The sequence below is a fragment of the Enoplosus armatus genome, chromosome 9 (genome assembly GCF_043641665.1).
Source record: "Enoplosus armatus isolate fEnoArm2 chromosome 9, fEnoArm2.hap1, whole genome shotgun sequence".
In the NCBI taxonomy this organism is placed as follows: Eukaryota; Metazoa; Chordata; class Actinopteri; order Centrarchiformes; family Enoplosidae; genus Enoplosus; species Enoplosus armatus.
The window spans coordinates 3179204-3203038 of record NC_092188.1 but is presented as its reverse complement, the minus strand read 5'-3'; the positions used below and the strand labels follow the sequence as shown (position 1 = coordinate 3203038).

Genomic DNA, 23835 nt, shown 5'->3' with positions numbered 1-23835 from the left:
CCTGAACACTGTTATGTTCATGTATACAGGCTGTCTGAAAGGCTCGAGTCAACCAGTGGATATGAAAAACCTGGTTTCTCATGTTGTTTGTAAATGCCACATTGCAAAGTACTCAAAACCACTTCTGTGGAAGTTCCCGCTCCAGTCGAAGTCTCCAGGATCACATTTTGCAAGTTGAAAACAATACCAGCCACACGCTGTCTCGGCTGATAAATGTGCATGTAAACACACTATTATTCATATATCAAACACCTTTAGAACACACACCAACAGCCTATCACCTCATCATTGATCCAGTGTGCGTGCTGTGACCTGCAGCGAGTGTTGCCTCTTGTACCCGGAGCATCATGCTGCAGAGGGAGATTTGAAGCCACTGATAGTAGACAGTACAGAGTAAATAGAAGATCTCTGTAGAGTGTTTTCCCCTCGGCTACTGACAGACTGGCAGAGTGGGAGTAAAAGTCTCGGAGTCTTTCATAGACCATGAAAGCATCTCCCTCTCTCTCTGTCGTTTTCACCATCTCTCTCCATCCTTCACTTTGTCACATCCTCCCTCGGCTTTTTCTGTTTCTTCCCTCTGTCATGACGTGTCACTTCTCCCTGTCCCTCGTTACCACCTCTCCTCATCACCCCCTGTCATTCTCTCTGGTCGTGCGGCAGCCATTACTGTCTGTTTTCCAGTCTGTGCAGTTTTGCATTCATCAGGCCTGTTGCAGCAGCAGCAGCAGCAGCAGGAGGAAGAGGAGGAGGAGGAGGAGGAGTTAGTTGTGTCGAAGGCTGACTGGTTTCCCCAGTAGATTCACCTAAACACTGCACTCATCCGGAGAAACTGTCACTTAATGAGTGTATTGCTGTCAGGTGTGAGTGTGTGTGTGTGTGTGTGTGTGTGTGTGTGTGTGTGGTTGACAGGAAACGCAAGCGAGAGATAAAGCAAACGAAGGCGAGTATGATCGCTTTTATGTGTGCTTAAGAGAGAGGCGGACGTTTACGCTCTTGAATCCAAATTTCCTGGTGAGCATCAAGCATTTAGTGTGTGAAATGCTTTTGTGCAGTAATAGTAAAGCCTATTTTTCGTGTGTGTGTGTGTGAGTGTGGTTTTGGCACATTATCCTGGGCTGCTCAGTTGATGCTTTAAACAGCAGTGGATTGTGGGACTGCTGGAAGGATTAGCCCCAGAACGACCCCGGCTTCAAAGACGCAGCTCGCTGCTGCTGCGCCAGAAAACAAAACCGTCAATAAATATCAACTGAAGCCTTCCACCTGTCAAACGCCTCGTGGCTAAAAGTGACAGCCTCACGCCTGATGATGACACCATAAACTGCCTTCATCCATTGAATTGGTTTATTTTGGTGAAGAATACCTATTGATCAGTGTTCAGTCAGGAAAGCTTTTCTTTGCAGGCCTGCTCTTTATCAGCACTGTCCTGCTTCACATTCATACATTCACACAATTCAACCAAATGATCCTCTTTACTGGCAGGAGGAGCAGCCACTGGTAGAATAAAAGCTTTGCTCAAGGGTACTTTGACGGTAGATGCTGAGGGAATAACATGCAGACCCCAGATTCAGTCGCCCTGCAGCAGCAGCAGCAGGAGAAATATTTTATTGTAAATAATGTGTTATCGCACTGAAAAGCAGAGCTAATTTCTTTAAAATGGAAAGCTGAGCCGATGATTCCTGTGCAGACGTGGTCAAATATATTCATTTATTTCAGCAGTTTGAGTGTTGCACAGGTCAATGCGCTTCTTCTGGTGCTAAATCTTGAGTTTGTGGGACCAGTTTGTTGTGGTTTTCATGTAAGAGTCGAAGATCGATGACCCTATTAGTCAACAGAAATCCTAATAACCTGGTGGCCAAGGGGTTAAAACGCAGACTATGATTCACAACGTCCCAGGTTTTCGTCTTAACGGGGACCTTTGTCATTTCCCGTCTCATTTCCTGTCATCTCCACTTTCTATCAAATAAAGGTATAAAATGCCAAAAAATATCCATCCAAGAAGAAGCAAAGAGACCAATATGTCCTCTCAGTATTGCTCTCAATAGACCAGAATGCAGTTAAATCACATGATATATTCGGTTGTCTCTCATCTGGAAAAACTGTTCTTTCCAGCTAAATGTACAAACTACTGTACGATTCAAGAAGCTTAAGATTAAGAAGATTAATTGACTCGCTGCTTCAGTAATTAAGTAATTCATGTCTCAGTTTAACTGAAATGAAACTGGAAAAGGTTTTATTACATCAGCAGATGTACGCAATCATGCAGAAGGATCTCTCAAAACACCGCAGCTCAGCCTTCACGTAAGACCATGAAAACAGCAACTCATTGATTCATACAAATAAAGCTGACTTGATTTGACTTGAACGATTGAAGTTCAGGTACGTGACCTGCTGGCCGCATAAAGATATTTTGTTAAATGTGTGAAATCAGTAAGCAGTTCTGGTTTCCTGGCTGCAGTTTTTACGTGATGAAGTTATTCGATTGTGGCTCGTTACCATCTGAGGGTGTGTGCCGTTTATGTTTGTTCCCAAATCAGACATCACGTCATGTAGGTCATAAAACTTTGGTGGAGGTCATGATAAATAATAAACCACTGGCTGTGTAAATGGAGCCTCGCTGAGTGTTGAGGAGACATTTAGAGATGGACAGATTAAAATCCCAGAGGGTCAGAGCTTATCCAGAGTCAGCAGAGATCCTCACAGATATCCTCACATATGCCATTTGGTGGAGGCTGTTTACCAAAGCTCCTTATACGACCCCAAGTACACGCATTTATTCACCGTGGGGGATCAGGGTGGGAACTGACCCCCCCCCAAACCCTAAGACATGAACGTATGTTGTCCGAATCAAGATGTATAAATGTGACGTGACGATCCCTTTTCATGAGCGCAGACGCTGGTGTTAATTCATCATTTTATTATTAAAGATGACTTGATAAGATTTCTCCAGGCCTTTTAGTCTAGTGCTTATTAAACACCAATTTTTACTGATAATACTGTGATGTCAGGGATACGACAGGAATGACTGCGACCTCAGTCCCCATAAAAAAAACCGAAAAAAACCCAACAATTTGTTGGCTGAAAATGAACAAAAATGATTAGTTCGTTCATTAGGAATGTTATTGTCCACTATGTGGAAACTTGTCTTTGGTTTCACTATTGGTCTTCAAGTATTCCACTAAAAGCTCAGCTGAATAACTGTTTGAATGCATCCTGGGAAATGCAGAAAGAGTAGAGGCAGATGATTTTATGATATTATAAAACAGTTCAAGAAACTAACAAGTATTGTCTGTGTAGCCACAGCCTGATATAACTTATGCATTCGTGCCACAGAGCTAAAAAAAACACACACGAAAAAGCCAGACTGTTGCACCGGGTGACATATTCCTTCAATGCAAACAAAGCAAACTAAAAGTGTAAACAGCAGTCGTGGAGTTGAAAGGAACTCACTGTGTCGATGACGATGAAGAACATGTCATATTAAAATAGAAATATTCCAATTTAAAAGTTGTTATTTCTGTAAGTCAACTTACACCAACCTCTGTAGCTGCATCCATTTTTGTTTTCGAACCAGGAGTAACAGCTTTCAATAGGTGCGCTCCAAAACCCAAAACCTGTAGTGACAGTTTGAGCTGAGTTTCCACTTCATTTGTACATGTCACGCAAAATGCCACATGCTGCTTAGGCTAACTTTAATCAACTACAAGCAAACAAAATACCATGTGTACCAGCAGATTCATAAAAAAAACAAATAATAAACACACGTTTCTCTTGGCTTGTTGTGGCTCAATCCAAATGAAAAATGTACCGAAGTGTTTCTGCCAAAACGTAGAAGGAGTCGTGGAAAGATGAAATTAAAGTTTATCACGTCACCACCACTACCTGCTGTTTGATTATCAGCAGATAGAGATCATGTTTGCCACCTTCAGTCATTTAAGCAGGTTTCTCCACCTTTGTGGCTACAAGGCTAACTGCTATTAGCTGTGCAGCTATTGAACACAACACCAGACCTTTTTATTGCTGAAGAAATATTGGAGATTCATCGACTCAGAGGTCTGGAACCAGGCGAGATTTATGTGGCATAAAGGCATAAACTGTCTTATGCTATCTTGTCAGTATTGATGCATTGTTTAGTCTGTTGAGGCAAACTGTTGATGATAATAAAAAGGATAAATTGGTTCATTTCAGGCATCTTCACATATTTACAGCTTTCTTACAATTGTAGAGACGCTGTCTTGTCTGGACCTCCTCGAGATCATCACCTCCCCCCCTGCAGGGCTCCCCCAAAGTCTCCCAAAATCCCTCCCGCTCCGACCCCATAATCCATAATCCCAGCTCCTCGCCATTCAAGTACATTAGTGAATTATTCTTTTAATCCAAAGGGGGGGGGGGGGGGGGCGGCCGTAAAGCAGCTTTTTGCATGACTCAACGAGCCGCCCTCGGATGAAGTAATCGACCAGGGGATAAGTATACGGCCAATCACGTCTTGTTTTAATTTGTTTCACCCGTCAGGTTCAATGCCAGACTTATAGTTCAGATACAAACAGCAACAGATGTTGCAACAGCCTAGTTATTCTTACTTAATATTTGCTAATATTCCTGGACATTTTTTGCTCCTGAGGTCTGATTTTTCTTATTATTTATCAGCACTGAGATTCATTTAATTGTCTTCTGCTACTTCTGGAACTGACGGCAAGCCCTACAGAAAAGGATGGTGCTGGTTTCACCTCTCTGTCCTCAACCAGTTTATTTTCAGCCCCTTGATTGTTGAATTTTTCATAGTAATGGCTGCTGCGTCTTCTGATGTCTTTCTTTTCTACTGCTGGCTGCACAGCAGCTGTTACAGCTGTGTACGCAGTTTTATTCGTCATACACTCATTTTTAGATTTAGTGTGACTTTCGGAGGATTTCATTGTCTCCGATGTCCATTGAGAAACCATAAAAATGTTCATTCATGGGTACAATGCAAACAGGAACTGCTGATATAAAACTGCTAATTCGGAATACTTTTAATGGTACCAATTTGCCAAAATGTAAACAAATGTAGACTAAAAAACAACAATACAACAACAATATACTTCCCGTTTTCACCTCCAAAGCCCCCAAATTATGGTAACAGTAATTCACAACTTAGAGCATGATTAGTACCATAGATGCTGATAGATATGCTGAATACTGATGCTTTAAATCAAACCATCTGCTTTTCAACTGCAGACTTCTCTCTAACGAGCCCTGCACTCCAGTAACTGGCCCATTTGAGAGCTAAAAGTTTTTCCTGAGCTGATCGATATAAACTGTGGTCTGTTTTTTGAGTGAAACCATTTTCACCTCATTAAATTTGCCTCGCCACTGTGTGTCTCTACTTGGTTCTCAGTCTGAGAGGAAAATAATGGTTGTTGTTTTTTTGCCTTCATTCAGGTGACAGTGGGGGCACTATCTGGTGCTCAGAGTCTCACAACACATGTCCGTGAGGCTTGGCAAAGGTTTACAATGACAACACCTTCATAGTTTAAACGTTCATAACGCAGAGTAATAAGTGAAGATACTGCTGTCAGTAGGTACAGATTACAAAGCCACCGTTTTCCTTTGAAAGCTTTAAAACAAACTCACTTTTTCACCTTTTTTTTGTGTGTCTATAGGAAATCTTGTCGGGACCAATGGCACGGAGCCGGACAGCACGGCCAACGTTACCGCCCTGCTTAACGAGGGGGAGGGGCCTGTCAAGGTCAACGAGATGGGCATCTCAGCCAGTCCCGACATGATCAGCACTGTGACCCCGAGGGCGGGCCGGATCCCCCGTGCCGGTGAGGACGAGAGCAGCGGCATGTTCGGAGAAACGGTGGTTCCTGCGGTGGAGGAAGTGGGAGTGGCAGCCCCGCCCCAGCTCAGCCCTGATTCAGCCGAGACGGAGCACTTGCTGCCTAGCATCCCACGTGGACCGGAAGTCATGGAGAGCGAGGAGGAGGAGGAGGAAGAGGAGCGTCTGCCACACACCGACCCGCCTTGGATCCATGCCAAGGACACATCCGTGTTTGACCTGGATCACCTTTTCACCACTACTGCCCCGCCCTCGGTCGCCACCAACCCCTCTAACCCGGATGTCCTCCATGTGGACTTCTTCGACCCCGCCTCTCGTGGGCGCAACCTCGACCTGGCCCCGCCCTCTCCTTCATCACTGGCCCACGAGCTGCAGGGCGGTGACCCGACCTCCTGGGCGATGCCGGACAACTATGACTACCTCACACCCTACGAGGATGGCGTGTCCCCCACTGCTGACGAGTACACCTACAGCACCACAACCGACGCCTACGAGAGTGACGAAGACCTCCGGCTCTCCGCTGGGTCTCCCGCTCGCTCCAGGCCCCGGGTCCCAGGATCCTTCATTCCTGGGGCGGCACTTCCAGGCGCGGGTGCTCCGATACCAAACGTCCCTGTGGCGGCTCCTCCAGCATCCTCACCGGTGGACGGGTCAGACGGGATGGGCGGATGCCGTGTGGGCTTCCAGATGGTGAACGGAAGTTGCCGCTCGCCCTGCGACATGCTGCCCAACTACTGCTTCAACGGGGGACAGTGTTACCTGCTGGAGGGCATGGGAGTCTTCTGCAGGTATGATGCTACATCAACATAAACACGTTCATGCACTGACAAAAGCAACGTACTGCACACTGCATCCACAAAACAAGCCGTCAAGTTGCACCAATCGTTTTAATCCACGTCTAAACTTGCACCCACAATTTAGTCAAACCTGAACTCATAGATGTCATGCACCTGCTGCTGCGGTCACTGCAACTTACGTTTTCCAGTGATAGCAGGACTTCTAATGTCTGTTAAGTCTAAACATCCATAAACTTGTTTACACATTCTCGCACAGATATTCTCACACAGTAAAATGTTTTTGCCCTAGTTAATATACAGTACCCCTTGCATACCAAATTGTGAGTAACCTAACATATCTTGAAAATAACAATATAGCTAAGACATGTAGTGCCTTTGCCTTAAGACTGTAAATGACAGGAGGAAAAACAGCCAAGGGTTCAAAGGGTTAAATGAGAAAAAGCAAAAGAAGGACAAAATGATCGCAAGCCGAAGTGTTGCAGCAGCGTTAGGCGTCATCAGGGTCATTTATTTGCATGTATAATCAATAATAAATATATTCCGCAGCATCCACAGTGGATTCTACAGAGTAATCAGCTACCAGCATGTGAAATAAACTCTAGATTTAGTGTTCTGCTCTGCTGGTCAGGAACATGTGGGAAAGCTCAGTGCAGAATAGAAAACCAGCGCATTATTGTTGTTTTTAACAAGAGTGTTTTATGAGGAAATGTCCCTTTCTGCCAGGCTGTATGCTGAGGTTCGGTTTTGCTTTGTGAGATGTGGTTTTCCTTTGTCATGCAAACTCTACACAGACACACACAAACACACATTATAGTATGAGCCAATACATGAAACACATACACTCTCTCATATACAAACACTGAACTGTACAGCTGATATTATTTTCATATTTTGATCCTCCATATTGATGGACACTCTCATTACTATATGACCTGCTTTCCAGGCATTAGCCACAAACTGCAGTAATGACTTTCGTCAATACTTTATCCAATGACGTTGCCGTGGTGATGAATCTAGGTGGAGGTTAAAAGTCAAACGGATTAAGAGAATCAGTTATGAAAATATGGTGTAAGCCACAGAGTAGTTCCAGCTCAATGTGAGTCCTCTGCCAATGTATCTGAAAGTCAACAATCACAGTGCATCTGCGGATCAAAACGTCCTGATCTGTGATGAGAACAGCTACACTTGAGTTAAAAAATAAAAACACATCACATCAGCATGCCGGGCTCAGGATTAGACCTGCTGCAGATGGGGGAAGGGTGATGTTTGCTTTGTCTGATAGCTTTTCTGATTTCTAATACTGTATTATTGAGGAACTGATATAAATTGAATGGAATATGAAGGGATCAATATGAAACCTGGGTTTAAAATCTGCAGTAAGAATCACTCCCTGTCTGCCTTTAGATGAAAATTGATTAATGTACCTTTCTTTCCCCTTGAAACATTTCCCCCTCCCTGATCCTCTGTTTCTGTTCCATCTCATTTGCTCTTAAAATGGTCAAATCCACCTTAATGCTGTTGAACACGGTTAATGTCCAGTCACACCAGAAAGTGGTACAGTGAAATTTATCCATGCAGGGCTAGTTGGTGAACTACTGTGGCTGGTGAGCTCACCGCTAACATGCTAGCAAGCTGGGAACACTAGTGTTAGTCAGTCACAATAGCTCTGCGAGCTTCTTTATTTTTATATTATATATGCACTGAGCTGTTTACTCCCCCTGGTAATGTGTTATTAGGATTGTACATCGTTCCATACCACAAAGAGTTATTGTAGAGGTAAAAATGAAAGCTCTCAGAGCTAGCAAGCTGTCAGTTAGCAAGCTTGTTAGCCCAATCGCTAATAATAAGTTTAGACAGTTTTTGAAAGTATTTGTATTTATTCAGTGTTTGAAAGACAAGATAACTGGTTTGTAGAGAGAAGATAACTGTCTGCAAACCACTCCTCTTTTGTTTTGTCATACTCAGACAGAGGAAGTTAAATGAAAGTTGATGACGCAGTACAGCTAATAAGCTACGCTAGCGTCCTCGATTTTGAACTCTGCAGGTCTGCAGATCCACCAGAGTTGAACCTGACTCAAAAAATTGCTTAGTCTTATTTTACCCCCGTGAAGGAATCCATAGATGAGTGGTGATTTAATGAAGTTTGCTGCAAAATGTAGTCGATACTTTCATTAGCATTACGATGAAGTAGAGATGGTTAAATGCCAATGTCATCATCGGGTTTAGTGACAAAAAGCAAAAAAGACTTCTTTCTACAGCCGCCATTTTGTACTGATGGTCACCATCCGTACAAGAAGAAATCCATCATACAAGAGGCGTAAAGATAGATTTACACACCCACTGTAGCCTTGGTTGAGGGAAAATGGCTGCACAAAAAGCATGGTTTAACAGCAATTTTATCACACACAAAAAACATCTGGAATATCACAGACTGATGATAACAATGTTAGATCTGAGGCTGATTTTGTTTCCTGATGTTTGTGCATTCAGTCACATATACAGAGGCTTCACATATCAGAATGGGAGAGATTTTTTACATACATTTCCCCATAATCACGAAACGAATGAACCAACCAATCAGTGAGAAGAGTCTTCCAATTACTGAACAGCTGCACAGATTAACATGCAAATTTATGCACAGTGGCGATCAGCCTCCTGACGGGAGATGATGGAGAAAATATCAGAGTGACTCACGCTGCCAACAGCTACACACACATTAATACCAGAAAACATCTCAGTCTAAACTAAAACAAAACATTTGAGATGCTGAATGTCTCAGAAAACATCTACACAGCCCAGATTTACTCGTTCTGAGAACTTGTTTTTACTTGTTCTGTGGAAGCCCAACAGTGTTGTAAATCCTTGAAAATGTTTGCCTAGATTCATTGCTAGGGTCTTAACCCATAAGAGTCCGTGGTGACACCAGCGTAACACACACTTCAAAGGCCCCAGAATCTTCCTTATACAGCTTTGTGCTTGATCTCAACTCATTAAGTCCCTAAGAGACATATACGAAACATCCTGGTGTGGTGGTCATGTCACAGTCATGTGACTGTGGCAGGTCGGGACCTTTTCAAAATGGTGGTGTGACATGTAAACACAAGTGAAGGAAGCAACTCATTTCAAAAAGCCTGTATTTTGATACTAAAGGTAAGTTAAAACCCATTTAACGATTCTAGCGCTTTAATAGTGTCTCCTGTATACAGTCAACCTGTTTTGACCATATTTCTTGAACAAATTAATATAAAACAATAAAACAAGTAAATGTACCATTAACGCCCAATGTAACGTATATGTACCATCGCAGGTCTTTAACATTAAGGGGTAGTATAAAAAAAACACATCAGAAATGTCTTCAGTGTGGTCCACTTGGTCTGTGGTGTATTCCCCATAATTTTCCTTTAAAGGGAAATGGGTCTGGGTTCTTATGGGTTAAGATCAAAAATAATATTTGTTTTTAGGCAGACCACCCTAACGAAAGGGTAGCGGGTAGGCTAATAAACAGCTAATTCAAACAACAGCACAGTTAACGCCCCATAACACAGCACAAGTTTCTACCTGTGTCTTCAAGAAATATGTGCTAGAAGCTAATGCTAATGTATGCTAATGGCAGCTCACATTTGGCCAGTTGGTGAACTTCTGCTGCCGGCGAGCCAAACGCTAACACTCTAGCTAGCCGGGAACATGCTAGCTCTAGTCAGTCACGATAGCTGTCTGAGCTAGCTAGCTTGCAAACTAGATAAAACGTAATACGATTGCACAGTGCAGTGCAAGATACGAATAAATCGTCCCAAATGAAGATACTTTTATAGTCTGAATCCCACAATTCATTTCAGAAATTTCACATTATCACATTATATATTCTGAAAAAATCCTCTTAATCCTCCTAATTTGCTCTTTGTGCAAAATTGACCGACTGTGATTTTAGACATCATTAGAGAACATGGAGTAATTTAGAAAATAATTATTATAAATATTTAGAGTTACCAGTGACTGAACAGGAAGCACACCACAATCATCACAGTTCTGTATCAAATCAACAGATTACGAGTGTTTATTGACTGAGAGGGAAGTGGAGCAAATGCTCACACGGCGCTGTTGAAAAGATTCTTGCTAAGCGGACAACATGATCCAGATATTTGGGGCAGATTTTGGGCCTCAGTCAGCAGATAGTAGCAGTGATGAACCTCCTGAGAGTGAGTCAGGCGAGGGCTGGAGAGAGACTGAGAGGCGTTTGACTGCTGGGCAAAAACGCAATATGGGTCAATGGAGCGCTGGCACAGATGAGGACCAATATGTTCCTCTGCATGTGTGTGTGTGTGTGTTTAGGCATGATTGTGTGTCTGATTACACATGTGACTGAGTTTGTGTGTGTGCATGTGAAACTGTTAGTTCATGTGTGTTCCCAGTGTATATGTGTGTATATGCGTGTGTGTGTGTGTGTGTGTGTTGCGTGCAGCTGAACTGGAGCTGCTTCATACATCAGGCCAATTCAATTACAGCGGGATGAATGTTTGGACCTTTAGCCTCCTGCAGTAAAACACATGACCCTTTGAAGTGCTGTTTACTGACCTCAGACCAGCCTGTCGTATCTCTTTCCTACAGGCAGAAATACGTACCTGCCGGGCCGGGAAGCTTGCCTTTATATATATTATATGTAGATATCATTTCATTTTCTTCTCCATACCTTCCTTGTGCTAAAACAACATTTGTCAAACAGCAGCAGCCCTAGAATATTTGAACTTTAATTGAATTGATTAATTGTTATTAATACATTTACATGACAAATTGACATAATAAAAAGTACAAACTGTACATGCACACATTTTGCAAATCTGATTTAACAAAACTCAACTTGCAAGTCGCCCACAGAGAGTGTTTGAAGAGGCTCTCCGCTGAGATCAGTGTGTTTGTCATGGGGAGTACTGCTCAGCCTGGTGAAACAGTGTCCAATTTCAAAGCTTCGACAAGCATCGGTTTTATCACATGCTGTATCATGACTGCGTCTTCTGTTAGTTGCCGCATGTCACATGGCACAACGCTGTGTAACATGTCTGGTGTGTGTTTCACTTCAAGCCAGATTTATGCCTGAAGCAAAGGGCTTAACGGCGGTCCCAACGTAGAAATCTACAGCGTAGGTTTTGATTTGTAGTCAGCGTTGGATCCCACTCATTTATGGCAACCCTGCAACACTAGACAGATGTGTCATATGTGATCAGGCTGTGTCCTGCTTTAGTTATAATCCCACTAACTGTGTTTATATTCTTTCATTTACATTGTGATGTAGAGTTCCTATATAACTAGAGTCACATCCAGGTAACCATTTTTAACTTTGTCTCATTACTGATGAGGAGACTTCTCCTGGCGGTCGCCATGTTTACGTTCATTCATTCATAGAGAGCAGCGATTGCAGCAGATGTCTTTGATACGTGTGTGTCCCTGAAAAGGAAAAGATACCTGAGTCTTTCTTCAACTTCCTCAACATTTCTTTCACGGAGAAAACAAAACAGCAAATTACAGTTCTCGCGGCCCCCATGTGGTGTCTCGGTAGCCGTTGCAGGGACATGTAGTTACATGATCAAGGAGGCAAACATCAGCTGTGGCGTAACATCGAAGACTCCATAGCTACGGGGTAGCCTTTAATACGCAACTATAAATCAAACTACAGAAGATAACAATCTCAAGGGTTACAATATCTCTGCTGAATTGGGCTTAAATGGAAAGCCTGTGTTACAAAATGAATGAAAATGTGTTGCATTATGGGAAGTGTAGTATCCAGTGTTTTAGAGTTTGACCCATAATAAGGAGAAAAGGTCAGGAAATCTCGGCCTCTGCTGTCTCCATTTTGATCACTCTTTAAAAAAGTAAACTTTATGGAATTGCAATAATGAATTCATGAAGTGTGAAATGTTTCCCTTAAGTTCAGTTTTTACTCATGTTGTGAAGAGAGGCGACGCAGATCAGAAGTGCCAACCGAGATGAAAATGCATCCGCTCAAGTTGGAAATGTTTCAATGTGAGCAAAACAAATGTGTGCTCATCCTGATGTTAAAGGACAACGTGAAGGTACCGAGCAGAGGAGCAACGATGAGAGTAAGAGAAAGTTTCTGGGAAGTTTCAAATCAGTCTGACTCCAGTGGTCAAAAACAAAAACACAACTTTACAACTTTAACTCTAAACCTCAGTCAGTCTGTGATTTTTAAAGGTATCTACGGCATCTCCAGCTCTGGCTCCCCCGTCCCTCTGACAAATGGGATCTGACAGCGTTAGCCTCGTAAATCGCTTCCTCCTCTTGGAGCTGCAGGACTGAGGACCATATTCGGAAAAACAAATGAGAAAACAGAGGGAGGGAAGGAACGAGGAAGGACAAAAGAGAGGAGAGAGGATGTTCATACTCTCAATGTTGGTGTGCAAGATGAAGTCTGATCTTGAAAGAAAGAGAAAGCGAGGGAGCTAAGAAGAAGTGAAAGGGTGATGGAGAGGAAAAAGAGAGCAAGAAGCTATCAACAGGAAATGAAAGAGAGACAGAAACAGAGAAAGAGAAGAAGTGAGAGGTGGAAGAGAAACTGAGTGAGAGAATGAGTCAGAACCTTATAACGCCTGCCAGGATGGAAACGACTTGGGCGAGCCAGGTCGAATTTATGTGTGTGTGTGTGTGTGTGTGTGTGTGTGTCCTACAGCTTGATGTAATTAAGGGAAGTTTTGAGCACCAACAGCAGTTTGTATCCATTTTAGATTTCATGACCACATCATGGAAACACACCCGTATACATACACACTCACTCGCACACAGGATTATGGGTGTATTAGGGATCACTTCCAAGTCAAAGAGCGTGGGGTCGTGGAATCAGGCCAGAGGTCAAACACACAGGAGATTTACGACTGCAGAGAAGGTCGGGACAAAAGACGCGCACACATACAGACAGACACACACACACACACACACACAAACACACACACACACACACACACACACACACACACACACAGTTTGTTTTTGCCAAAGGTAGCCTGGCCTAACGTTTTCAATTGTTGACACACACATGCACAAATTTGCTTTTGGCAGCGCTCGTCTTTCTGCAGAGTAACGAAGTTTTCAGTATTAGGTTCACAGATGCACACACACACATGCAAACAAAGACACATGTAGGATCATCAGGCTTTTATTGATCTTTATGTGGGCCGGGCTAAGAGGATTTATTGAACCGGTTCAGTCTGTCAGCTCTCTCTGTCTCAGTCTTTGTCTCTTTGCCAGCCTCAAATTCCTCTGAATGACGCTCTTATTCTGAAAGAGTTGTAGAGAGGAAGTCGTCAGCACCACACGTTAGCAGCCTTTACAATTACGTAATAATTATCTGCCATTTGGATTCTGTATATTAATTTGTCTGTGTTATATAAAGTGAACCGTTAAATGACAACTATTCTCCTACTTGATGTTGCATAAGCAATAATACACCATAAGGTGTGCTGATAAATGAAAATAATGAACAAGGTGGAGGCAAAGAGTAGCATTTCCTTATCATTACACCATGTACCAGAGACAAAGAAGGTGTTGTATATATGAACAGAGCAAGCTTAGTTTGCTTAGCAGCGGTGCAAATGAATGTGTCAAAGTCACCAATTTTGAACTCTACTGCATGTGATTGCATTTTGTGTGACCCAATCAATTGATCGCGATGATTCCATTTAAATTAATTGATTTCAGGCATAGATTTCGCTGATTTGTGCTCCAAACTTCGTTCTACTCACCAAACTTTGTAGGAAACTGTTTTGAGGTCCGAGCACACTAACTGACACGACCTCTTTGGTGGAGGTAACCACCAGTATCCACTTCATTTTTAATTGATTTAGTGCATCAAGATGAATCCATGTGCCAGCCTTTTCAGCTCGTACACTGTATCCCTGTCAGGGTCACAAGTTGAGGAGCTTTCGATGAATGCGTTCCCTCGATGGCTGATGGTTGTCAGAAGTGTGAGCGAGGGCCACATCTGCATTCTGGTAATTGGTTTGCAGTTTATGGTATTGTGAGTGCTCTCCAGGGACACGGGTTTATTTAAATGGGTTTTGGAACCAGTTGTATCCGGAGATCCACGCTGGTTGGGTCATTTGCAGTGTTAATTTATCTCTCAGAGACACAGCTCTGCGGAAAATGAAACGTAAAACGGACAAGCAAACAGAAATTTACTGAATTTACTGACAATAATAGTTTCAGATGGTGCAAACAGGAGGCTTTTATTGGACTGTAGAAACTGCTGTGTTTTTCATGCAGCATCACGCTTGTACAGTACAAGCCTCTGGTTTTGTGATCATTAGTTCAGAAATACGTGGTGCAGTTCTCCCTCTTCTTGCCTTCCCACTTGGCCAAAACCCTGGAAAAACCTCACCCGACAAAATGTCTGAAAGTATCTGAACATTTTTACGATGGTTTGAATCGGTCAGATTCTTCTAATGCCAAGTGCTGAACACCGATTATATCATCATGTTTTCAAATCCCCTTTCAGTTTTCAAATTGAAGGATTTAGCCTCACTGGCTGATTGAATGGAACAGTTTTCTCCCCACTGTGGTTACTAATAAGGTTATAATGGTTCCATCTGCATAATGGGAGCCGATGCAGTGATGTTTTATTTAAGCTGGTTTGTTTTTAATATGGTGCAGAGGACTGGATGCCTCAGGGGACTCTCGGCTGATGAAAGACAAAAAGCATCTGACCTAAAATGATACGATAACGTGTGTGTTTTCAGATGGAGGTGGCCTGGTTGTACGATCAATATCTTTTTGTTCACTTACTTTAATTCATTTTATTAGTTTCTCTGACTGCAGCTGCTTTCATACATCATGAGCACGTTTCAGCGCAGACGTCCAGCCTTTATAATTGGTTTTATTTGTCATGGTGAGTCTCACATGCTCTCTATCAGCGGCGCAGCCAGACATTAACTGTGACAGTGAAAGACCGACTGTAGCAGCAGGGTGTCAGTATTCTGCTCAATGCATAGCAATTCATAGAAGCAATGAAAAACGAGATATTCGTATCTTAAAATAAATTCAACTGCACAAATAATGAAGTCGGTCCAATCATCATAAACTGGTGCTGGTTTAGATGCCGACAGGAAATCCAGTGATCAGTCAAAACAAGCACCTCTTAAACAGTCGGAAAAGAGCACTTTGCTCACAAGACCTTGAACTTCCCGCTGCTGGACAACCTCCTCAACAACTGAATGTAGCAGCACGACGAAGTCTGAGCGTGCACTGATTTTACAAGTAAAATAAAATATAGAATATAATAGAAGAATAAAAGAAGAAGTGTATTGTTCACCACAGGAGGAAATCGTCTTCAGCAGCACATGAACATGTAACATATAGAACAAATGTGGTAACAAAACACAGTACAAAAAATATAAATTAAACACCTCAAACAAAGCATAAAACATTAAAACATAAAATAAAGTACTGTGGAGCAAGACTACTAATTATGGTCTAAAACCAATTAAATGCCACTAACTGACTTTTTTGGTTTGTGACCCTTTAAAGCAAAGCAATGCCTCCTCACTACCCCGGATTAACAGGTTTCATATGTCAACCAAAGAGTGACGTTCTCTTCTCATGCTGTTTCATTTGAATTGTTTTCCAGAGGCCTAATGAGCCGAAATGATCTGGTAAATAAAGGTTTAGAGTGAATGAATAAACGTAATTCATAAAGCAGAAATGTGTTTTTCTCTGTCCGAACCTATTGATCATCTCCGTCCACTGAGATTTATGTTTCAATTAACTACAGAAAATCCAAATAGAGCATTTCTTATGACTAGAAAACTAATTTACAGTATAAAAACTAATAAAGATGTCTCAGAGATGGGTGCTGGTACCTCGTTCTAAGCCAGACCATCTTTTTCTAGTTAAAACCAAACAACTCACAATAAACTTTTATTTCCTCCTTGTATCGTCTTCCTTCATTAAATTTCCCATAAAATCTGAAATGAAGTCTGATCAGATGAGAGAGTTTTCCTCTTTCTCTTCTCCGCATTTTAAAATCAAATCCAGTTTATAATCCTGCCCTCGACCTGACCAGTGGTTGTCCTTCCCCTCCCAAAGCCCTCGGCCTAATGAGAAAGTTTGCTCAAAAGAGGTTTTGTTTCAGAGCCAGAATCAAAGCTGATGTTTTATCGTCCGAACTCTGGCGGATTGAAACTGAAATCAGTTCCCAGAGGCACGGAGCCGTACCCTCTCCTGTCCTCTGCTGGTCCTTTACCATCACATCCACCTCTTCCTGGGTGCTGCTGCTTTGACTCAGTTTTCCCTTCCTTCTCACTCTCTGCAGTCATTGCATGAGAAAATGTGCTTTGCTTCAAGGAAGAAATGTTTAAAAATAGGGTCGTTTTAATGGACTTATGCTAAAATATTCAGTAAACACCCGGCTGTGCCCTCTCCTGTCAGTCCAGATCCTCTTTTAGGTCGGGCCTTCTGTTTGGTCGCTCGTCCTCTAACCTTCCAAAGACCTTGTTGAGATACGTTTCTCCCATCTGCTTGTTTTGCGTCCATATTGCAAAAGACAAATTGCTTTCCTTTTACACGTTTGTTCATTTGATAGTCAAAGGTATTTCTCTAAAACCTGAAATAAAACTATTTCATTTGTACTACCGTTTTCATCTGTTTTCATATTTTTTCGGTTGAGGAAGTTTTGATTTGGAACATGTGGTTGATTTGTCAAAAATAACGTCACATCTCCAACATTTTTGGAAGAAGGGCTAGCCAGGCGAGATCAGCTGGTCATCTCTGCAGCTAGCAGCCCTTTGGTATTTTACTAGTGAACATGACATTACAGCAGGTGCTTACGTACACATCCGGCGGTTCAGGTCTGGCTCTGTTGTTTTGCCTCTACCAACTCAAATGTCTGTCTCTTTAGCAGCTGAATGCTCCACTATGTCCCCCAGCTTGTCTCTGACAGAGTCTGTCTGCTGTTCGGTGCTGACCAGGTCATGTTCAGTTTGTATTTAGAGCTTTTTCAGTTTCTAAAAATACATACGACTGCCTGTCCTCTGCTGCCCTTTAACTAAACCAACTGTCTGTCTCGAATTGGCCTTTCACCACCCGCCCTCGTCTCCCCCCTTCTCAACCTCCATTACTCCTCATCAAAACCAACAGGGGGTCTTATTAGGGGGCCAAAGCCCCATCTGCACCATTGTCACCCTCTGTAAGTAGAATGAAAGACTCTCTCTCTCTCTTCCTCTGGCTGTCTGCCTCTCCCTCTCTCGCCCCAGTGGGCCAGCCTAATCAGGTAAATATTGAGAGGATTTGTTAGCTCTTTGTAATGTGGCCGATGCTAATTCCGTTGTATTTCTGCCGCGCTGCGACGCAGCTTTAACTGCGGTTGCGGTGAGCCGTGGTGATGGAGATAATGACGGGTTGGGGAGGGGAAAAAAAACTCTGCTGTGGGACACAATGGGCCTGGCCTTTGGGACGCGTGGGAAGTTTTATAGGGGGAAGGAGTGGGAACGAGGGAAGCTGGTGGACACATCTCAGCCAGAGGGGGATTGGAGCTTTTAATGTTGAAAAGAGATTTGACAGGAGAAGTTTTGTCCCTGATGAGGACTCACTTCCACTTAGATTTCTGCTCTGTGCAGCCGCCCTGGACGTGAGGAAATCCAATCCTGAAAATTGTTTTCAAATGTCAGCCAAGAACTGTTTCCTCTTGTGTCGGCTTATTAAACTATGTTCCAAAACATCTTAATGGATATGGTCATTCTGTATTTTTCTTGTTGTCAACAGATCCCCACAAAAATACCAGAAGCATCACTGAGTTGGCACAAGCGTAACTCAAACAGGAGTAAATTTGTGCATTTGTGGTTCTCTACAGCCCCCGACAGCATGGCTATCTCCAGGAACTTTGACATGTCAGTCACAAATACACTCATAAAATGTATTTCGGGAAAAATATAGGTGGTCTGGTGAGTATTTCCAACAGCAGGACAGTATTTGTGAGATTGAGTCAATATAAACTACAGTGTGTGTTTATGGTAATGATGTGGCTCATTGCTTTGGTTTTAGCCCTGCTGGAGGGGACGGCAGTGTTGGTCAGTCTGGTCGGTCGAAACTCAAATATATCTCAAAAACTACTCGATGGATTGCAATGAAATCTTGTGCAGACGTTCATGGGGCACAGAGGATTAATCCTACGGACTTTGGTGATTTCCCTTGAATGTTCATCTAGCGCCACCAACAGGTCAACATTTGAATTTGTCCAAAACTTTGGTTTATGACCTGCAATACTACTGACATTCCCATCGGCCTCAGCTATACTTAAATTAGCAAATGATAGCATGCTAACACACTAAACTAAGATGGTAGAAATGGTTAACATTACACCTGCTTCAAATCAGCATGTTAGCATTATCATTTTGAGCCTGTTAGCATGCTGACTTTAGCATTCAGCTCAAAGCACTATGGCTTAGAGGAATAAGATATATCATGCTTTGCATACTTAGTAGAGTTCATTTCATCTCATTTATTTACGATTATAACCGAATCAGAGCATTCACCTTGAGCTGCTGTGTTTTCCTCCTAATGTAATGAAAAAAAATCAGTTGCACAAACTGAAAGCAGAGAGATGATTCAGCTGGAGGCGCTCGGCAAAGTGCAGGAGGGAGGAGGAGGAAGGAGAGACGGGAGGGAGGGAAGATGGGGAGGTAAAGAGCCAGTGAACAAGAAAAGAGATTTTCAAGAAGACAAGCAGCGGGAGCGAAGAAGGAGGAGGAGGAGGAGGAGGAGGAGGGTGAGGGAGGAGAGGAAGAAAGAAAAGAAATGGGAACTAGCCGCTAAAGCACGACTGTGTCCCTCTGGACGGCTGAGCGAGGATTCGTGCGTGTGATGGAATGACATGTCAGCGCCGCATCTGCTCCGTTTGCCGCTCAGCTGGGTTGCCATGACGACCAGCACATCCTCCCTCGCTCGCCGTCTTCCTTCACGTATCCCTCCCCCGCCCTCCCTCCCTCCGTCTAACTCCCGGCTTACATAAACCTCTTCTTTGTGTGAACGCAGAATTGCTCGGAGGTTGAGTAGATTGAAGTCTCCTTGAAAATGTGATATCGAGCATCATTCCCTTCTTCTTCTTCTCTCTCTCTTTCTCACATATGTCTACTCTCAAAATGTCTCCTGGCTCGTTGCCAGCGTTTCTCTTCAGCCGGCCAAATAAAAGCGTGAAGGATTCAGGAAGGATACGGGAAGTCGGCCGGTGAAAGGAGTCTGCTTAGCATGTAGAGAACGTAGCGGGAGCAGCCATACGCCCCGACACCTCCATTCACTTTACACCTCCTCATCTGTGTGTGTGTGTGAATATACCTGTATTACTCATGTTGTGGGGACATAACTCTGTTTACACATTCACATTGTGGGGACTCACACTCTTTTGGGGACAAAACACAAGTCCCCATAAAGTAAAGGTTAGGGTTGGGCAATTAGTGTGTGTGTGTGTGTGTCCCCGTGTGACAAAGAGAGGGACGGAGAATACAATTAATTGCTTTGTCATTCGTTAATTGAAGCTGTTCTGTTTCTACTGTTTCACCCACTGAGACGCTGTGGGAAACATAAACTGAAGAGCCTCTGTGGTCATTTTGATCACGACCCCAGGAAGCTCAAAACATATCTATGAAAAATACATGAGTAAGAAAATGAACGCTGCATCCTTCACGCTTGAAAAACCCTTGGCAGTTTTGTGTTTTTACTTTTTGTGTTTGTGTCAGGCAGTTGGACAGCCCTGCGGTCAAAGACAACACAAAGAAAAACATAACAAGACTTTTTTTTACAAAACAACACACCCTTAAACCCACAACCTCAAACTGGATGTCTTCATTGACAGAATGACTGCTGGCATGAAAGTAACATCGACACGTGGTGGAGATACTGACTGAAGAACAAAATGGAGGATAAATCTTTTAAAACATTAGATAATGACACGTTGAATTGACTGAATTATTCAGCTTCTGTCGCCACAGAGTCGCTTCAGTTAGTCCAGAATGAAACCAGACATAAATCTCAACAGGAGCGTTTTTTTAATGGAAACAGGTCTTTCGGTCAGACAGACGATAATGATGCACACATTCTTCCACTCATGTGACGGTGAAACAGCGTCGCTCAGCAGAGTCAGAGTCTCGTTAAGCGGTGAAATAGATTTGCCATTTGACACGCCAAACAGTCTGTAGACAAAGCCATCTGCCTCTGTCGTTTATGTCCCCGGGCGGACACCGTGCTCTGCCAAATGGTTACGGAGGGAGTCTGGGACTCAGATGGCGGCGGTGTGTGTGTGTTTGTGTGTGTATGTGACCATAATGTACATGCACACATGGATGCACATATGCATTGTGTTAGATCTTATAAACGCAAATGTCTTTTATGGTTGTGTTGACAGAGTGTGTGTGTGTGTTTATAGACAGAAAATGCCCACCTTCCACTTTCTATTTTCAGAAGTGACGACATTATCCTTCTTTTGAATAAAGCGTCGGTCAAAACCTGCCGGCGACTCGTCCGTCCTGCTCACGCGCCTGCGGTCGATTCCTTCACAATAACACTCAAGATTTACGTAACATGCAGCAGGAAGTTTTCAGAGCTTCATATGAAGAGCTTTTAACAGACACGAGGCAGTTAAATATAATCAGGAACAGAAAACAGAGCGAGCGCGGCTGTTAAATGATCCTTCAAAGCCAAATAAATGGATCTTGATTAGCTTTGAATGCAAGAACTGACTGATTCTTACACTCAATTCACTGAGTCAGAGCATCTCATGGAGTCACTAAGATGTAGTTTTACCCAACTGACCATTTCCTCTTTTGTTTCTCTTTTCTTCCCTTCCTTCCTGTCTGCTCACCTCTCTTCTTTCCTCTCTGCCACGTCTCTACATTTCAAAACTTTTTATCTGTCATCTACCATTTTGTTTTCTTTCCTCTGACTATCATTTTTCTCCTTCCTCCTGACTCTTTATCCCTTTCAACATCTCTCCCTCTGTCCTCTGTTCCCTCTCTCCTTTCTCTCTCTGTCTCTTTTAGATGTAACGTCCAGGATTACATCTGGCACAAGGGCGCTCGCTGCGAGTCGGTGGTGACCGAGTTCCAGGTGATGTGTCTGGCCGTGGGCGCCTCGGCTCTGGTGGTCCTGCTGCTCTTCATGATCATCGTCTGCTTCGCCAAGAAGCTCCACGTGCTCAAGACGGAGAACAAGAAGCTGCGCAAGCGCAGGTGAGGCTTAAATTACACTTTTGTATTGGTGGAGTGGGTCATCTTTACGAGCCTGGAAGCACGATTCACTCCAATTCACAAAGAAAAAACATGAAAATATATAGTTATTTAGTGTTTTTTGGGGGCTATACCTTAGGCTCATACCCCCTAGATTTATGTTCAGTAATGCTAACAGAAAGATGTAAGACTTTTCATCCCCACAAATATCCAAACCCAAGTGAAACTCATCTGTCAAGACCTCCTTTCAGAGTGCCTGATGTGTCCCGCAGGCTCCACACTCGTCTTTGAATCTGCAGATCCAAGTTTAAAAGATCAATCAAATAAAACTAAAAGTAAAGTCTTTAGTGCTTTGCTCAAAGGCATTCTGGCGCAGCAGATTTATTATCAGTTAGCCAGCAGACACACGGAGTCTCGGCTGCGGTACATTACTCCCGTCGATGTTAAAGATCGAAGGAGAAAGCTTTGTTTCTGCCGCCTGTGGACCGAGCTGCTGCGCCGGCTTGTGTTTAGTGTGAAGTTTAGAGGGTGACTAATCTAAAGGCTAAGCAGACAAACCAACAGCTTTAAACTCTCACTGAAATTCAATCAACGTGTCAATAAGTCGTATAGAGTCAAAATAGTCTTGAAGTTGAGCACGTGGCTCATTCTCTGTTTGTGTTGATCGGATCCAAATGTCAACAGGAATCATGTTTAAATTCCAAAAAGTCGTCAAACCGTCGACTAAAGGTAGTATGAGCATTTTTCTGATGCGGGATCAGTACTTTTTATTTCAGTTAAGGCAACTAAAAACAGAGATAGATTAGGGAAAGATGGTCTTCATGGTTAAAAGAAACTGGACTGTTGATTCACTTCCCACCAGAGTGAATCGACAGCAGTGGTTCCCAAACTTTTTTGCTTGTGACCCCTTAAAACAAATCAATATCTAATTGCGGGCCCGTTGTTATAAAGTCATGGTCTTACAGCAGCAGCAGCTTGACGAAAGAGGTTCATTTAATGTGTAATTTAATGGATGTTTAAAGATCCGAACAGGTGAAAGTATCCAGCAAAAAGCCAAACTTAGAGAAAAGTCAGACAAAGATCTTTATGTGATGATTGAGGACATAAAAGAGGGGAGGCAGGCAGTAAACCACAGCATGTGTCCTTCACATGGAAGCATTTTTCACAACAATCATTTCTTGTCACGGATACATTTACAGTTCATGCCTTACTCAATGACTTATGATCGAGATTGAACCTGTTACTTTTCAGCTGCAGTGCACCGTCTACAGTTCGTCTGCACCAGGTTTATTGCCGTCATATAAATAAAAAAGCCTGTGAATTCGATTTATTTAGTGACCCTGAAGTTCATCTTATTAAACTCATTTTAACACACCAACCAAATTCATACACAGATACAGGTAGAAGGCTGTAAAGGTGACACTGCAGTTTGAGTCATAACTCATTTAACTTAGTGGCAGCGAAGAAGATATGAAGGTAAAGAAACAGATAGAGGGGGTTGATGAGGATGAGGAGGGTCTGTGAGACAGAGGAGGAAGGGGATGGGGGGATGGGCGACAAAGAAAAGAGATAAAGACAAGGACAGTCTGAGGCAGGAGGAGGGGACGAGATAGATCCTCTGAAATAGGAAGCACTTTAAAACGAGGAAGACTATGAAGGAATGCAGGAGGAGACAGAGAAGGAGGGAGGAGGTGGGAGGGGCGGCATGGAGAGCTGATGGTGTGCAGCCGGCAGAAAACCAGATGACACAACAGATGAGGGTCTACACTCTGTGGAAAAGGGGGTCTGTGAAGGACCAGGAGAGGGTCTGAGATGTTTTTGATGCATTAAGGATATTTATTGTACATTTAGGAAGCCTGAATGTTTCTATGTGCTGCTTTGTTACATGTGAGCATGTTTACAGTCGAGGGAAAACAAGAAATCAGCATAATGGTTTGCATTTATTCAGCTCTCTATCCTCATAAGTCCCTGTCCCATATTGACATATCTACAGTCCTGCACATGAAGC

General features: G+C 43.1%; 1 protein-coding gene across 1 annotated transcript in view; it reads left to right on the top strand.

Moving 5' to 3' along the window:
• The window catches only part of cspg5a (chondroitin sulfate proteoglycan 5a), a 51216-nt gene that overhangs the window by 14087 nt on the left and 13294 nt on the right, over positions 1 to 23835 (top strand). Inside the window, exons 2-3 of the mRNA XM_070912587.1 lie at positions 5637 to 6603; positions 21642 to 21830. Of these exons, the coding sequence (XP_070768688.1) occupies positions 5637 to 6603; positions 21642 to 21830 (1156 nt within the window). The remainder of the gene's footprint in view (positions 1 to 5636; positions 6604 to 21641; positions 21831 to 23835) is intronic.